This window comes from Mastacembelus armatus, chromosome 21, assembly GCF_900324485.2.
Source record: "Mastacembelus armatus chromosome 21, fMasArm1.2, whole genome shotgun sequence".
NCBI lineage: Eukaryota > Metazoa > Chordata > Actinopteri > Synbranchiformes > Mastacembelidae > Mastacembelus > Mastacembelus armatus.
In genome coordinates, this window is record NC_046653.1 from 7,816,875 (window position 1) to 7,834,780 (window position 17,906).

The 17,906-nt window shown below is 39.8% G+C and overlaps 1 protein-coding gene across 6 annotated transcripts in view; it reads right to left on the bottom strand.

Moving 5' to 3' along the window:
- LOC113123303 (partitioning defective 3 homolog B-like) overlaps positions 1-14,402 on the bottom strand; it is a 206,404-nt gene extending 192,002 nt beyond the window's left edge. For 4 of the 6 annotated variants that reach the window (XM_026295230.1, XM_026295229.1, XM_026295228.1 and 1 more), the window contains exons 1-3: positions 14,142-14,402; positions 13,224-13,450; positions 2,892-2,993 (exon numbers count right to left, since the gene is read on the bottom strand). In XM_026295230.1, the coding sequence (XP_026151015.1) occupies positions 2,892-2,993; positions 13,224-13,340 (219 nt within the window). In that variant the 5' untranslated portion in view covers positions 13,341-13,450; positions 14,142-14,402. Of the gene's footprint in view, positions 1-2,891; positions 2,994-13,223; positions 13,451-13,656; positions 13,940-14,016 lie in introns of those variants that run through there. The other 2 variants (XM_026295227.1, XM_026295226.1) reach the window with 2 other exon arrangements.
- Between the last annotated feature and the right edge of the window lie 3,504 nt (positions 14,403-17,906).

A 17,906-nucleotide genomic window follows, 5' to 3' on the forward strand; every position in this document is an offset into this window, starting at 1 on the left:
GTGCTTAGGGTCATTGTCCTGTTGAAAGGTGAACCTTCGGCCCAGTCTGAGGTCCTGAGCACTCTGGAAGAGGTTTTCTTCTAGGATATCTCTGGACTTGGCCGCATTCATCTTTCCTTCAATTGCAACCAGTCGTCCTGTCCCTGCAGCTGAAAAACACGCCCACAACATGATGCTCCCACCACCATGTTTCACTGTAGGGATTGTATTGGGCAGGTGATGAGCAGTGCCTGGTTTTCCCCACACATACCGCTTAGAATTAACGCCAAAAAGTTCAATCTTGGTCTCATCAGACCAGAGAATCTTATTTCTCATAGTATGGGAGTCCTTCATGTGTTTTTTGGCAAACTCTATGCGGGCTTTCATGTGTCTTGCACTGAGGAGAGGCTTCCGTCGGGCCACTCTGCCATAAAGCCCCGACTGGTGGAGGGCTGCAGTGATAGTTGACTTTGTGGAACTTTCTCCCATCTCCCTACTGCATCTCTGGAGCTCAGCCACAGTGATCTTTGGGTTCTGCTTTACCTCTCTCACCAAGGCTCTTCTCCCACAATTGCTCAGTTTGGCTGGACGGCCAGGTCTAGGAAGAGTTCTGGTCATCCCAAACTTTTTCCATTTGAGGATTATGGAGGCCACTGTGCTCTTAGGAACCTTGAGTGCTGCAGAAATTCTTTTGTAACCTTGGCCAGATCTGTGCCTTGCCACAATTCTGTCTCTGAGCTCCTTGGGCAGTTCCTTCGACCTCATGATTCTCATTTGCTCTGACATGCATTGTGAGCTGTAAGGTCTTATATAGACAGGTGTGTGCCTTTCCTAATCAAGTCCAATCAGTTTAATTAAACACAGCTGGACTCCAATGAAGGAGCAGAACCATCTCAAGGAGGATCAGAAGAAATGGACAGCATGTGAGTTAAATATGAGTGTCACTGCAAAGGGTCTGAATACTTATGACCATGTGATATTTCAGTTTTTCTTTTTTAATAAATTTGCAAAAATTTCTACATTTCTGTTTTTTTCTGTCAAGATGGGGTGCTGAGTGTACATTAATGAGAAATAAAATGAACTTTTTTGATTTTGGCAAATGGCTGCAATGACACAAAGAGTGAAAAATTTAAAGGGGTCTGAATACTTTCCGTACCCACTGTATATAATTTTACCTACTCAACCCATGGGCTTTAAGTGTTGTAAGCTTGATCGGTCTTTCAGTGTTTCACACCCTAATTATTAGATACTTAAAAAAAAAAAAAAATACATACATATAGAATTTTTTTTTAAATAAATAATAAAAGATTAGTTTAGTCTATTGTAATAAAATTAACTGATGTGACTATGCACCATATCGATACTATGGTTCCACATTGTGCAACCATTTGAAAAACTGTGCTGATCTACATATGTATTCTAAATGCACAGATTTTACATTAATGTATTGAAGCTTTGATACTTTTGCTTTCGATGCATTTTAAATAATTATTTTTAAGATTGCCCCATTTCAAGTGATTGATGTTCATAATCCATATAAAAAAGGTATTTTTCCAGTTCATCCTCCTCAATTTTTAGGTTCATTGACTACAAGGCAAGGCAACACACAGATGGCCTTGGTTTTGACTTGCTCTCAAGCCTGTAAAGCTCTTGGTTTAGTCTTGGTCTGTATTCGCTTCAGTCTTGGTCATCTTGACTACAACACTAATCAATGGATTGTGTCTTGGTTACAGCACAACTTTATTTTGTCCTGAAGGCTCATACGGCCTCAAGAAAAACTGCCAACTAATGCAACTTTATTCTTAATTAGGTCAGAGAATCCCCAACAAATCCTGCAGTATTTATACATCCTTAAAGGCATACAGTATGAGCCGAGGACAGGGAAATACACTGTATATAACATTTTCTTGCCAGTAGGTTCTTCAACTGTGACCTAAATGAAAAATTCTGTTCACCATAGGAAATGGGCTCATTAAAACATGCTGATACTGTTTTAATGTGCATAGCCACTAACAGACGGCTCAATATTCATTAAAAGTCCAAAATATGGTTCAAAATGCAATTAACTATGCCATTTATCGTATTGTAACAATGCAAGTCTAAAAGAATATGAAAAAATAAGACTTTCTAAAGCAGAAAATTAAAAATGACACATTCCTGAGGGTAAAATTAAAAAAAAGGGAATATATGGAATGAGTTTGCAAAGTCTCCTAAAGTGAATTGCTAATGACACTGCCTTATGCTAAAGGCAAGTTAAAACCTTTTCCCTTTGAATTTTGCTTGTGAGGCAATATTCTGTCCAAGGGAGTGGCTTATAGGCCAATGCAGCTCAATACACTAGAGTATATAGCATACACACTCACACAACACATACACACACAAAATAGAAGTTAGTGTTCAAATCTTTTAAAAAAAGCACTTATACCTTTCTCACAATAATAAGACTAATTTGCAAGTATAAATCAAAAGATTTATATACACTATATAAGAATCATCAAAAAAATCTAAGGAATAAAATCAGCTAACATAAATTCAGTTATTTTGGAACTCTATGATGTGAACACGAGGTGTGTGGCACTTGTTCCTCTTCTTTATGAACAGCCAGGCTCAATATTTGGTTAGTCACAGCATGTCTGTATACTCTGTCAACTGTTGGTCATTTAGGAAACGGGCCATTTGAATTAATGGTTGTTAAATTCTAACCTCACACGCTCAGGTTCCAGTTCATGAGCAATAATTAAGAAGATAAATGTTAAATGGCTGCTTGTGACAGGGAAGAAGACAAAACCTGTTCAAAGTGCTGATGGTTTGATAATATAAGAAAATTAAATGAAAGCTTTCTATTTATTCACACTATCACACTTAAAAGAGCAACACACAAAACATAAAATGCTGCCCTGAGAGGTTTTTACCTTGTCCTTGTCTTCCACAAGATCACTGAGGATGTCATCTGGGTCCAGAATCCCCCCATCACAGTATTCAACATGGTGAGTCCGAACCAGGAAATCTCCTTCCTAAAACACAGGATGCAACCAATGTAAATAAACCTCCTTTGTGAAAACCATCATTCACAACACTTTGCTTACAGTGTACAAATGTATCAACATACATGTGTGTCCAGTCCTTAAAAGAGTCGCTGTAAATGTCATGACAGTTCATACACCCCGTTTACATTTTTGTAGTCAGTTTGACCAATTCCTTATGAAACTTATTTGAGTTTACTACATAATAAAAAAAGTGCCTACCGTTATCATTTAGGGTAAAAACAAACTACAGTCTATATATCTTATATTTTTTCACACATATACATTGTGATTGACACAAACTTATATATATATATATATATATATATATATAGCTCCCTCTGTCCGATTCCCCTTTTCTCCCATCTCTGCTCCCTCTTTTCTTTCTTTCCTCACACATCCTTCCACATCTCTCCCTAGGTGCCTTGTAAAGATTACAACCCCAGCCTGGCCCTTTCTCTCTCCCTGCTCACTCCCTTTCTCCGCCACATTGAGTGTGTGATTAATGACATCGACACTGCACTGGACAGATGACTACATAAAGCTGGTTGTTCAACAACATATTGAGTCGACATACGCACAAGTACATACACAAATACAGAACCACACACAGTCGAAGGAACGGTATGACTCAAAATGTTAATGGGTGGCGCTCCATTAAATCACTTTTTCAGGGTCAGGTGCTTGTCAGTGCTTTACAAAAACTCTTCTGTAAAGCAATGTAAGATGGAGCGTGCCACTCTGTTTCTCTGGTCTGACAAGTCAGTGTCAATACCAGTCCTTATATACTGCAAGAAAACTTTTTCCAAGAAATTCATTACTTTCCACTTTTTATTTAATCTGACAATGTAAATGAGATTTGTCATGAGCTGTCAATCTTTGTCATTTTACATTACATTTGGTCAGAATTATGTCTTGCTTTCTGATCTGTGTAATAAATTAGGCCTGCATGATGAGGAAAATCTGCAATGTGCAATAAAGCTTAATATTGCAAATGATACAACTAGTGACAAATATTTAAGTGTGTATTTTAGCTATAAAGCTGCAATGTCTTTCTGCTTTAATTGGTACACAGTTCAGAAAACTCAGCAATGCAGTACAACTGACAGACAGTAGCTGCTCAGATGAGGAAGTGACTACACACACAATTACTCTGGTAATCTAGGCAGTGAAGTTAAATATGTGGGTCCATACCTATCCACAGAAACTCACAGCACAAAGCAGCCAAAAGGTACTTTATCGTTATAACAAAAATTGATTGAGGATGAGGTTTCTTATTTATCACATTTGAGACAGTGTTTTGTAATGTATTTATCATACGTGTTCATATTCTGATAAAAATAAAAATATGATTTATCGGTCAGCACTATTGTAAATACAAATAAACCAAAAGGAACAATATGGTCAGCAACTTTAATAAAGTCAGAAAATTTGAATCTGGCTCTCTTGACTTAGTTTAAGTTAATATTGTAAGTCAAAAAACTAAATGTTTATGTACGCTAAACTCTAACTCTTAATGTAACACAAGAGAAAGATATACTGTGGACATCAAAGTGCAGGTAAAGTATGCAGATGGAACAAAGTTTGGAGTGAGTGTTGGCATTCTGGCAATACGAGAGAGGAAGGAAGGAAGGACGGACGGACAGATGGACATATACATACATATATTGTAATGACCCAGCAGTCGGAGTTGACGGCCGGGTGCATTATGGGAGTTGTTAAGTGTTAGTTGTTGGTTGACACAGTGTTTGTGTTCCATTATGTACAGTGTTATTGTGTTAGGTTGAGTTATGTTGTGGGAATTGGGTTTGTGTTCATGCTGGGTTTATTGAAAATGTAGCTGTCACCATAACTTAGAGAGACGCGTGGGGGAAGGGGCTTGGTGACAGCACATGCATGTAGGGAGGAAAATTATGCTTGTTTGTTGTGTAATAAATCAGGTGTTGGAAGACAACACTGCCTCCTGCTGGTTTGTCCAAGCAACTGCTCCAGCTAACAGAGACACTGGGGATCATGCGGTGTATGGGGCACGAGTACTCTCTCTCTCTACAACAAAACTAATAACGGCGGTAGCTGCTAGCTCCCTGCTAGCCGTGTAGCTCAGAGCCAGTGACCAGTTAGCCTAGCGTAGCTCCAGCAACGTGTCTTACAGGCTGAAAAATATGGTATGGATTACATGACAAAAATACACTTCAACATACAGCAACCTTCAGTTTATTCACCCTTCACTGCCAATTGGTCTAGACTGATATATGTAAGCATCTTAGCTGATTTCACATAAAATATTTCCCCGTACTTAAACATAGTCTGGGTTCATAAAGTTTTTTTTTCCCCCCAATTATGACAAATTAAGACATTTCAGAAGCATTTTAACAAATGCTGTAACACAGGACCTTGACACAGTGGCTGTTTATATTGTTAAATTATCCCTCCCTCTTCCTCTCTGCTGAAATTCATTGTATAGCTCCATTGCAATAGTGACTTGGCCGACACCCAGGTTAGATGAAAGAGAGAGAGACAGAGAGAGTGAGCCAAACACTGCATTTACATCATTGGATTCCTCTTTTGCAGTGTTTAGCCTAGCCACTAACAATCAGGATTTGAAGGCATATTAACTGCAGGAAAACAAGGGAATGTTTTTAGGAAACATTTGTCTGACAAAGTGTGACGTAAAATTTTTTATATTTCATCTCGGCTTTGTACATAACATTTCTCCACTCCAGCATTTTATTACCGCTTCGGTTTCAGGATTTACAATAGATCCAAAGTTTTATCTTTACTGGTTTAACAGAAATGCCTTAATTTGTCATCTCAATGCAAACCATGGACTACTGCAGAAGCAACTTTACAGACTATGCTATGCAAAGACAAGACCTCTATCTCTGTCTCTACCATGTTTTACATTCTCTGTAAAAATAAATAAATAAATAAAAACAAAATACAAACAAGGCTACAGCAAACCATAAAAAAATATATAGAAAAAAAATATATACATTTAAAAAAAAAAAAAAAAAAAACGGGCTTGTAAACTACTGCAATTCAAAGTAAGAAAATGTCTTATGTCAACGCTAGTTTCAGTTGCCATGCCCACAATAAAGCCTTTAGGTGGCTGTCGGGCAAAAATGAGACACCTTGTGGCCCCTCAATACAATTCCAGTGGCAAACTATAATTTGTGCTTTTCATTTCATAATATTGTGTAAGGTGCAAGGTCCAAAACAAATTATCAACTTAAATGAACAAGTCGACTGACAACCTTGAACATGGAGCTTGCATGGAATCCGGGAATCCAAGGGCTCAAGGCAGTTCCCTTCTTGAGTAATGAGCAATGTTAGTAATTCAGCATGTTGTTTCACAATGTTGCAGAATGCTTCTAGTCAACTGACATAAGCAGTTGATTCTAATCATATTAGTCATTTACAAAGTATAAACTAAACAACAAGGCACACAATCCCAAATGCAAGGGTGTGTGCTACCCCATTTAATATAATTTTAAACTAAAGAATAAACACGCTGAGAAAAAATATTTTCTCTCTCTATTTAAAACTGACCACTGTTCATCTGAGCCAGAACACAGGAATCATCCAAATTAAACACCTTAAATGATGGTGAAGAGAAAAGGTGTTCACAGAATACCAACATCCAACAGTCTTGTTCCTTTATAACCTAGTGTTCTTTTTAGGTCAACAATCCTCAGTTGATCCCTTGTGACAACACGAACGGCACACAGCTAAGAACATGAGATGGGGAGACAGATAAGAGCTGTGAGCACACATCTAATCTGATATTCAGAGGGAATGCATGAATATGTTGGATATTTTTTTTGTAAACTGCATAAACCCTGTACCTCAAGTCTACCAGTTTAAAAATCTAGAGGGACGTTAGATATTACAAGACTAAAGATAAGAGTTGTAAACACACTGATCTAATCTGAAAAACATGGGGATTAGCACCTAATACAGTGTTGTGCTCGATACTATTACAGATAATCTTGGGCAATTTTAGGTATTTGAGACTTAGGATATGATTATTAATTTAGAGAAAACCGTCATCGTCAAAATACTTTAGATTACTTGTGTAAAGTATGTGCTTCACCCCTCTCTCCCCAGTTTTGTATTTCTAAAAAGTAAGCCTTTCTAGCCAGCTGACACAAGAAACTGGTATGAATGCTGCTGTCAAAACTGCAGGCACTGCAAAGAAGAGGAATGGGTACAGTGCAAAATAATGATTCAGGATTCACTTTAGACCAACTTTCACAAAATGTGAAAGGCATTCATTCCACACACAGTTGGAACAGGTTGAATTTGAGACAACTGACAACTGAAATCCACTATTAAAAAACTACATCTCCAGTATTTCAGTCCAAGACCAAGACTGAGATGTCTGCAATTATGGCATCATCAAGCATTTCGTATATGCCAGTAAATATAAGAAAGTACAATAAGTAAATATGCCAAATTGTTTTAAGCTCTCCCAGCAAACACCATTTTGTAGAAACGGCAATTACTGATTAAACACACAATTCAGTGAAAAAAAAAAAAAAAAAAAGTCGAAATTATCCCTTGACCCATCTTGTGACCCACCAGTGACAAAGCTCATCTTCTATGACAAGAAAAACTAGAAAATTGTTTCTAGAAAATGCCATGGTAACCATTAATCACTATGGTAACCATTGCTCACCATGTTAACATTTCAGGAGTCAACCTTTCAGATGGCCACAAGCTGATTCTGCACTCATCTAATTAAGCAAATTTAGGTTTATCTCAGTGGTTCAAAATGAGATTAGCATCTTAATTTCTAGTCATATAAAATGGATGTGTTAACTTTTTTAACACTGCCTGGCAAGCAGATATCCTTGAACAACATAAAACGGTAAAATTAAAGAATTTTAGAACTGATCAACAAAGATTATATGCATTATGTGTTGATGGCCTGGTTTGGCAAAGTAGTCATGCTGTTGTAAGTATGTGTGACACTGTGTGTGAAAACTGAATAAAAAGTTGTAAAGCTTCATCAACAAAGCCCTGCAGTTTGTCTGCAGACAATGTGGTCCGAGACACCTCCCTGTCTCTCCCTCCTCCTTACAAGTAATTGCCTGTGCTCTGGCATGGGGCCAGAATGTTATACCATTTTATCAGCTTGTTTGGGTACGCCTCATCAGCATTCCTCTCCTGGCTAATGAAACTACACCACAAAATCCACATAGACAGGAGCCCTGTCCACCCGTCAACTTATATGTGCAAGCACACATGCATACCATACTATACAGCACCAGCTGACAAAAGGAACTGGTTTCCGGGAAAGGGCACTGTTTTCATTATTTTGCACATATCAGCGCTATGCACACAACAATTAATTACCAACGTTGTGTTAAATAAGATATAGCCTAATACAGATTAACAAACATTCAGTACACTGTATGTAGAGTTGCTTTGCGAAGTATCCAAAGCTCTTAAGCTGATGCACATTTGTGTTTCAATTTTAAAATAATTTGAAATACATACAAATGCCATTTTTAACCATAACCCCATAATGACAATAGTGAAAACATGTTTCGTTAACAAATCAAATGCCCGAATCTCATACAGAAAAAAAAAATAAATATCAGTGTTCAGGTGCATCCTGTTCACACTGATTCAGACATCACCATGGGTTAGTGCAGAAAGAACTTTATAGCCTTCAAAGACGGGAGGACCTGTTGGAAGCACGACCATCTCTACCTTTATGGTAGAGTGGAATGAAAGACGACACTTTAAGAAAAAGACATGACAGCTCATTTGGAGTTTACTAAATAGCACTTAAAGGAAAATATGAATCTAAGAATATGTGTAAAGGGGATCTATGGTCTGATGTGACATAAACTGAACCCTTTGAGCAGAAATCCAACAGTATGTCACCAGGCGCTGACCATTACCTGGCTTACACCATCCCTGCACTGCCAAATGGTGGTAGCATCATTATATGAGAACCTGGAAACTGGTCCTTCATGAAAATGTGAAAAGAAAATGTGCTCCAGAAACTGTTGTCTGCTGCCAAAAGGATTTCCACAAATACTGATATAAGATTCTAAATACTTTTGTAAATCAGAAATTAGTGCTTGGATTTTAACAAATTCACAAATATTTCTTAAAACATATTTTTACTTTGTCATTAAGGTTTGTTACATGTAGACTGATGGGCAAAAATGTCAGTTTTGTCCATTTCAGTTTAGATTTACAACCAACAAGGTAGGTCTGAATAATGACTAATAAAAGTGACTCAGAAAGGAAGCTCAAATCACACTTAAAACTGAAGGAATCAACTGCGATATGCTCATGTGATTGTCCAGGTTGGTATTACTCGGAATGCTGCATATTTCTTAGCTGAGACAAAACCTGAAAGCACAAACAGGCATCTATAAATACACAGCTGCACACTTGTCTGTTTGGCTGAGGGTAATTAAGAATTCTGTCAACAAGTTGATAACTTCCTGATAACTCCCTCACAAAAACAACCCCTTCTTAGCTCCTTTACTCCTCTTTCTCTTCCCATTCTCCCTGTTCGCCCTGTTGTTTAAGCTATCTCTCTTTTTTTTTTTTTTTTTTATTCATGGTCTTTGTTGTGATTCCTGCAAAAGGAGTATTAATTTCTCAATCACAACACAAAATAAATCCTCTCTGAAACCAAGACTAAACCTCAATGATGCCCAACTCTTCTCATGATCGACAAAATGGAGTTTTAATGCTTATGCTTATTCTTAGTGTTAACTCCTTTTAAGCCCTGATGTGGGAACTCCTAACAAAGCAGCTGATAAATGAGACTTCCTGTGTTAAGTTAGCTACAGTGGTTGCAGGCAGGAACACACAAGATAACAAAATGTTTTAATACAAGCAACATACTCTCTAAGTCAGATGAATCAGATAGGAAGAAAGGGACAGACAAAGAGCAAGTTGTCTGTGACAATTTAAAAGTATTATTTGCTCAGCACTGGGAGGGAGGATTAGGTATTGGACTGCTTTAAAACAGACATTAAAAAGCGAACATAAAAAGTGAGAATATATAATATACTAAACAACAAACAAGAATATGAGAAAGAAGCCAAAACTATCAAAAAGTAAGAAGAAAATCAATGAAAGGAGAAGTAACGATACAAACATCAACAGGAGGAGAGATTAAAAAGTGCTGAAAAAGGTGTGGGAAGAGAAACAAAACAGAAAGCGAAGAAGAGAAACTAGAAGTGGCGTGGGAGGGTGGGCCAAAGCGCACACTGTATGTGCTTAACAAGCCATTTCATAAAGGAAGAAAAAAAAAAAAAAAAAAAAAAAAAAAAAAAAAAATGTAAACATTCAGAGATCTAATCGATAGAACAGAGAGGCGCATTACATACGTTGCAAGTGGAGGAAAACTCCACTCCTAGAGTACGTAGTTTGTCTCACAATTAATGGTAATAACACTGAAAACATCTTTTTGTTACAATCATAGGTTCTAAAGTCTATTTTTGTTAAAACCAAAAGTTTATTGCTGTACTGTTCTTGTAGCAAATTACATTTGTCTCCTCGCCTTTTTTGCTGATCTGAAAAATGGTCCGATTCGTGACTCAAAAATCATGATATAAACCAAAGCTCAATTTCAGTCAAACTAAAAGGTTCCTTTTTACTCTGAAGTGACACGTAAAGACAGCGTTAACTTTGATTTAAACATTATTTTCTTCTAAGAATTGAAGATGGCAAACATTACGTTATACAACTGTATTATATATAACTATTTTATTTATTTGAAATAAACTAAAATCTTTTTTCTGAACAGTCAAAAGCCTGAAGTGTTACAGGAGAACACACTAAATTTGGTCAACTCCAAATAAATAAAATCTTATTTCTAAATTCTTTGGTCAGTTCCAAATAAACTGTCTGTTGTTGTGCATCAAGTGTCACACTTGTTTTAAGGGACCACAGCACTTGCTTGGGTCTGGGATTGTAAAGTCTTGCATTTTATGTGCTCCAGAGGACAGCACTGTCTTAGGTGGTAAAAAGGTTAGTGGCATTAAGTGTTTTTAGTGGAACATTTGTATATTCTTGTCAAATATGCGTGTATGTTTTGCAGTGCATGGTATTCTGCTTCGTGTCAGACTTTAAATATCCAAAATCTCTCCACACTACAAAAGTCGTCAAACCCTTGCTCTCAACAATGCCCTCCTCTTTTGAGCCCTGGGCTGTGTCTGTTTGGGTGTTTGCATCGTCAACACTCGAGTTCTCATCAACATTTTCTGTTCATCTTCTCTTTAATCAGGCCCCACTCCCGACATCCTGGCTTAAACATTGACAGCAGCCCAAACATTAGCATGTGAGGTGCTGCTGGCTGCTCCTCCATGCTATGTGCATCAACCTAACATGCCCTAACTCTCTTCCAGCCACGATAGGTTCAGCACTGGCCGTTCGTGCTTTCTGTCAAAACAATGATGGAATGAGTTTTAGAGCAAAGTTATATCACAAGTGGGTGGTAACCGTACATAACAGAATAAAAAAAAAAAAAAAGGCTAACCCTTATCATCGAGATCGACCTTAATCTTAGCATGATGCAATATAAAACTCAATATATGGGTTCACACTTATGTGAACTAGGGCTGCACTGTGGAAGGTTAATTTGTCTGTGCAGGTAGATTAAATGAAGTGAACAAAGTGACATCAAGTGATAAATATTACTACCTTCCATATTTAAAGCTTGTTAGTGTAGTTTGCTAGCTTCCACTTTCCAAGTGGAACACAAACTAAACAGCAGACTGAGTCCCCCCACAGGTTCAATATTTTAAAGGGAGACTTAACTTGAACTGCAACTGACTAATTAACACTGAGTGCTTTATTAAAAAATGGAAAAGAATGCTTAGTATCCTACACAGTATAACGTGCTGAATTTGGCAGCGCACCACAGAATTTACCAATGCATCTCCTCACAAGACAACAGTCCATTTTCACATCCAACATCTAATCTAGTCATCGTACGGAAAGTTCACTTGAAACAAATTTAATGATGGCTCATGATACCATGTCAGTTGTTTGAAACGTCAGCAGTTTCACCTGTAATTTTCGTGATACCAAAATATCCACTGTGTAGAAAAAAAAAAACAAAAAAAAACTGTTTCCTTACAGAAAAAAGTAAGATTTAAATTTTTAAGTTCAGCTACATAAAAAAAACACTAGCTGGATCAGATTTTTTTCTCTACTTCTAAGCAGAACAGTTACCTCATAAACAAGGAACAGAAGGTGAAGGAGGAAGCATTTAAAGAGGAAGACAGGTTTAATCAAAAGGGAAGCAAATGTTGCTGCTATGCAGAGAGCTAGTAGGCACATGAAGAAAAGATGCACTAGTGAGAAAAAAAAAGGATGATAAATAAAATGAAGGGGCCAAAAAACACAAGAGTGCGGAGGGTGGAGGGGTAGTATATGCGTAGATAAAAGCAGACAGTCAAAAAAGGTAGAGAGCAAGAAAAAGAGGAGGGTGGAAAATGAATGCATGACTGGTGTGCTCTTTGAATAATGGAGCCAATATAAAGTGAGTCACTGAGAAGATTTGGTCGCCTGATGGGGGTCACAGGGTTCCTGCCCTGAGAGCCATGCAGGGAATCAACTGCAGTCATAAAAGAATCACAAGGAGGAGTAATTTGCATTTTACACTCACAGCAAAACTGGAAACTCCTGTCTAAACCATCACAACTCACATCAGATATGGTTTTCATTTTTTATGCAACAATTACAAGGAACTGGACCTCCTGGCTTTGTCTAATTTCCCAAGACTTTGAGAAGTGGAAATCACATGGCCCTTTCATGATATAAAATGACATTTTGACTACCATTCAAAGACTTCAGGGAAAACTTTGAATCTTATGAAAGTGCTGTTTCATAAAAGTTATCCTGCCATTTTTCTAAGTCTTTCAGGACTTCATAAAAATCTTCGCAGATTATTACAAAACTACTTCATACAATGAATAATGCAGCTAACTGGTGGCTCCAAGTTCAGATAGACTGAAAGAGAGATAAATTACATTTGTTCTTGCTTTTGTTCATTTTTTGAGCACTGATATCAATGACTCAAATGTTTTTGTACAGCTACAAAACTCTAATAAATAGACAGCATTTACATAAAACAATTACAGTATATTCACCACAGTTTTTATAACCCAACTCTGCCTATCCCAAGATGCTAACAATTAGTGTACAAGGAAAGGAACATTTCAAGCTCCTGAGTGGTACCTGTTCCAGGAGTTTTCTGTATCTTTGCGTTGCTTGTTGGATGAGGTCCCTCACAGTCCAGCCCTGCTTGCAGGGCACCACCACACCTGTCTGCCCAAACGTCACCGTCACCTTCATTATAGCACTCTTCACTTCATCCAAGACACAGACGCTCTGGATGTGGGTGATGAACAACAGTGAAGATAATGCAGGAAGGCTTCAAACTGTAGAACACCCCCCCAGAAAGTCTTGGTGAGGAGGCAGGGATGTGACCAAAAAAAAAAAGGCAGAGAACAGTGGGAGAAAAGCAGGACAGGCAGTGAGTGGATTGGGGTCAAACGCTGAAAACATATCCAAATAAAACTTTCATCACTCAAAGCAACTTCTTAAAAAGTCACACAGCTTGTTAAAGTGACCCAGAATGTGTTTACTTTTTTGTCCATGCCGTGCCTACCAAATTTTACAACCACAACGCAAGTGACTGTATTGTCAGGACTAAGTACATCCAGCTCTATGGTTATCAAAGGTAGTCGTTCCCTTTCTTATCTCGTCACATCTCCTCAGGTAACATCCAACAAGTGGTCGTACTATTCAGCAGGTCGATGTATAAACACTAACGTTGAAAACGAGTTGTAGCTAGTAAATGAGAAGTAACTTATGTGTCGTGCCATTTCTCACAGAGTGAACTGGTAACTTCTCTTAACTGCAGCTAGCTGCAGCTGGCTAAACCTGATTAGCTTGACATTGTAACCTGGCCGGGCTAAATTAACAAGCCAGTAGTGGAAGCATTCATGCTGACACAAGCATTAAATACCCTGATGTCATTCGCCACTACAGCAGGTGACATGTTACAACTTATTCCGACAGCTATAAACACTCATATCCAAACTTTCCATCACAGTAAACGAGCTGAGCTCTACGCTAGCTAACGTTAGCCACCTTAGCTGAACTTTGGAGGGAGGGATGCAGTCGCTCGGGCATCATTCCATAAGTTTTCCCTCTCGCAAGTTTCCCTTTTCCCAAGCGGTCACTAGCATCCACTTCATCAACGACAGACAAAGTAAAACAACACAGAGTCTGTATTCACACCCGGGGACAAACTGGAGGCGAGGCGAAACAACAAGCAAACCAGTGAAGTGTGTATTGTAAAAGTTTTGGGATGCCTTCACTGCCGTGGACTCCTCGCCAGCTCCTGACCAGCTCCTCCACCACTCGGTGCTGTCACTTTCTTAAAGGGGACGCGCTCCAATTACTGCTGGAGTGAACCCTACTTCATGGACCCACTCTTCAAGTTAGTCCAGCAAACATTTTTTAGGTCTTTTGGGGCAAATGGAACAACGTGAACGTGTTTTATCTATAGAAAGTTGTTAGTAGACACAAAGCAACCTTAGCGTTCATTTGGAGCTGTGTTTCTAGCAACCTAAATCCAAGCTGAAATTAGCTAATACCCTGGTTAAACTGCAATGTTGGGGGTTTCTTCAGTAGGCGTCCTAAACCCACGTTACACTTGCTATTTGTGACTTTTACATTCAATTTTGTCCGGCTCAAATATCAGAGTACTATTTTTAAATAGTGGTGGCATAGTACTCTGTAAATAATAAAATGAATGTAGATGCTTTGCTTTCAGAGTAGTAGTATTGTGCATGCTGGCCCAGTGTTACAATATCATAACTTACTGGGACACTTGAGAGGAACAGAGCCATTGTTAATGTTATGTACTTGTTCCTGTACTTTTTCTACTAAGTAAAACTGTCTGCTATGAAAAAAGGCCCTCTCTCCTCGGTAGACTTTATGTTTATTTAAACTCAAACAATATAATACAATGTTTTATGTTGTAGTTTTTCCATGGAATAGATACGTCTGAAAGACAATATAAAGTACATAATATACCTGTCTATTATGAATATTATCTTTCTATAAAACTGGAATAGACCTATTTATCTAATGTGCCAACAATACAAAATTATGTTTAAATACACTAATCATTTTAAATACACTAATCATTTTCACTAAGGGATCATAGGCAAAAATAATGTCTTTTTAAAACAAGCTCACTTTAATTCTCTTTTTGACTGACTGATCAAATAACTATTCTCTCTACTAAGTTAAATGCAAGCTGAAATGCTTCACTTTTTGTAAGTTTGAATATGTTTAGTTACATTACTGTGTGAAAGTCTCAACAATTGCTGAACATCTTCTTCTGGTTGACAAGGGTTCTGCCCTCTAATGCTGAAGCCAACAGAAATACTGTGTTTACAAAATATTTTAGCTTTTCACAGTGTGGTTCATCTTCAAAGGGGAAACCCCTCCCTGTGAGGTGCAGTTAGGCTGTGTAATTAGCAGTTCAAATGTATGCATATGTGTGTCTGCTAATTGATTTGGGCTTGGATTACTTTCTGGGTCACTGAATTCCACTGGTACTAATAAATCCCAGCACAGTAGGAATATTGTGTATCCTTGTATTTTTTTCTGTCTTTCTTTGATGGAAGTTAGAAATGCACTTATGTTACGGACTGAAAGACAGGACCCAAGTGCAGATTAGGTGAAAGTAAAGTGTTTATTAAGTAACACAAAATCGCTGGGTCCACCAGGTAAATCCTTAAGAAGGGAGTCTTGAGAGATGAGACACAGGTTATCCACTGATGCAGCAGCTGAGTTGAGAACACAGAGATCACAGTTAAGTAATGTGTCAAACATAGGTTTTGGCCCAAAGAAATACTGCACTTCACTACCGCGTGAGGTAAACGGACGAACTCGTGGCACATCCTAGGAAAGCTGGACACTTTATACTCAGGGTGAATGATTATGCGCAGGTGCAAGTCATCCACGCTGCCTGATCTCCTTACTGCACCTGCTAATTAAACATAACAGGGTAGACAGACAATATACACAAGGAAGATGAAGAGAGAGACAGAAGGAACTAGGAGAGCAATTCTACCACCTTATGACAGTATCCTGGCCTGGATGATAGGGTGGAGCCGAAACTCGGGGGCAGCCTGCAATCTGCCCGTTTCGTTCTGCTGTCCTCCGCAGCACCGCTCATGTGACTCGCCTCACTGACAGCGGCGCAGGTGATGTTGCAGTGAGGCCACCTCCTGCTCCTGGGTCTGGGACAGGGGGGGTTAGTACCCTAGAGAGGCCTTGAAGTGGGTGCGCCCAGTTGCTAAACTGAGCTGGGAATTATGGACGTACTCTATCTAAGCCAGGTGCGTGCACCAGGAAGAGGGGCAGCTCGCAGTGACACACCAGAGGGCCACCTCCAGGTCCTGGCTGAGTTGCTCGGTCTTTGGGGGTGGAACCCTGATGATAGTTGACTTTGGCTTCCAGTGACTGGCAGAATGACTTCCACACCTGAGACGTGAACGGGGTGCCTCGGTCTGTGACGATGTCCTGCAGGATCCCCCTGAACACATGCTGGGTCAGCAAGAGTGCAGTCTTTAGCGTGGTGGGTAACTTACGGAGAGGAACGAAATGGGCAGCCATGGAAAAATGGTCCACAGTGTTGAGTATAATTGTGTTACCTTGAGACGGGGCCAACCCCATCAAAGTCCATGGTGATGTGGGACCAAGGCCAAGAAGGGGTTGGTAGGGGCAGAAGTTGACCCGCTGCTGGCCGATGCAAAGATTTTCCCTGGGCACAGACTGAACAGACTGAGACGTAGTCCCTGACATCCCGGTCCACAGATGGCCACCAGAACCTCCATTTAACCAGATCTGTGGTGCGGGCGATTCCCAGGTGGCAGGGGAATCTGGCCGTCTGCACTCTTAGGTACAAAGAGACGGTTATTGGGACCCGTTCCTGGCTCGAGATTCTGTGCCCATTTCACTGCTCCTCGATCTTCCAGTGTGCAGCAGCCACTATACAGCTGGGAGGCAGGACGGATTCCGGCTCAGACTCTGGCTCTGGGGTGAACTGGCGTGAAAGTTCATTTGGCTTCAGATTCTGGGAACCCAAGTGATAAGTCACCATGAAATTAAAGGAGTTAAAGAAAAAAGGGCCCACCGTGCTTTATTGCTAGGAGCTCCTTGTTCCCTACATCATAATTCCTCTCTGCGGGTGAGAGGCGCCGGGAGAAGAAGGCACAAGGGTACAGCTTGTTGTCCTTTTCGGCCCGCTGGGAAAGGACCGCCCCCACACCAGCATCCGAAGCGTCCGCCTCGACCACAAACTGTCGTTGTGGATCCGGCTGGATGAGAACGGGTGCTGTAGTGAAGCGGTCCCTCAGCTCCTTGAACGCCCCCTCTACCTCCGGAGACCAGATGTATGGGGTCTTGGTTGAAGTGAGTGTGGTGAGGGGCTGGGCGACGCTGCTGAAATCCCTAGTGAAGCGGCGGTAGAAATTAGCAAAGTCTAGCTGTTGTAACCTGCGGCGGTTAGTGGGTTGTGGCCACTCAGCGACAGCGCGCACCTTTTCCAGGTCTGCCCTTACTCTACCACGCTCTGTAATAGGACCGGGAATTGGAACCGAGGTGCAATAGAACTCGCATTTCTGGGCCTTAACATAGAGCTTGTTCTCCGGCAAGCATTGCAGGACCCAATGCACATGTTCCTGGTGTTCCTCCCGGGTCCAGGAGAACACCAAGATGTCGGCTAAATACACGAACACGCGGAGGAACGTGTGCAGTCTAAAAAAAATGTCATCTGCCACAGTCCCAGGCGAACCCGTCTCCACCACTCCTGGGAACTCAGCCTAGTGTCCGCAT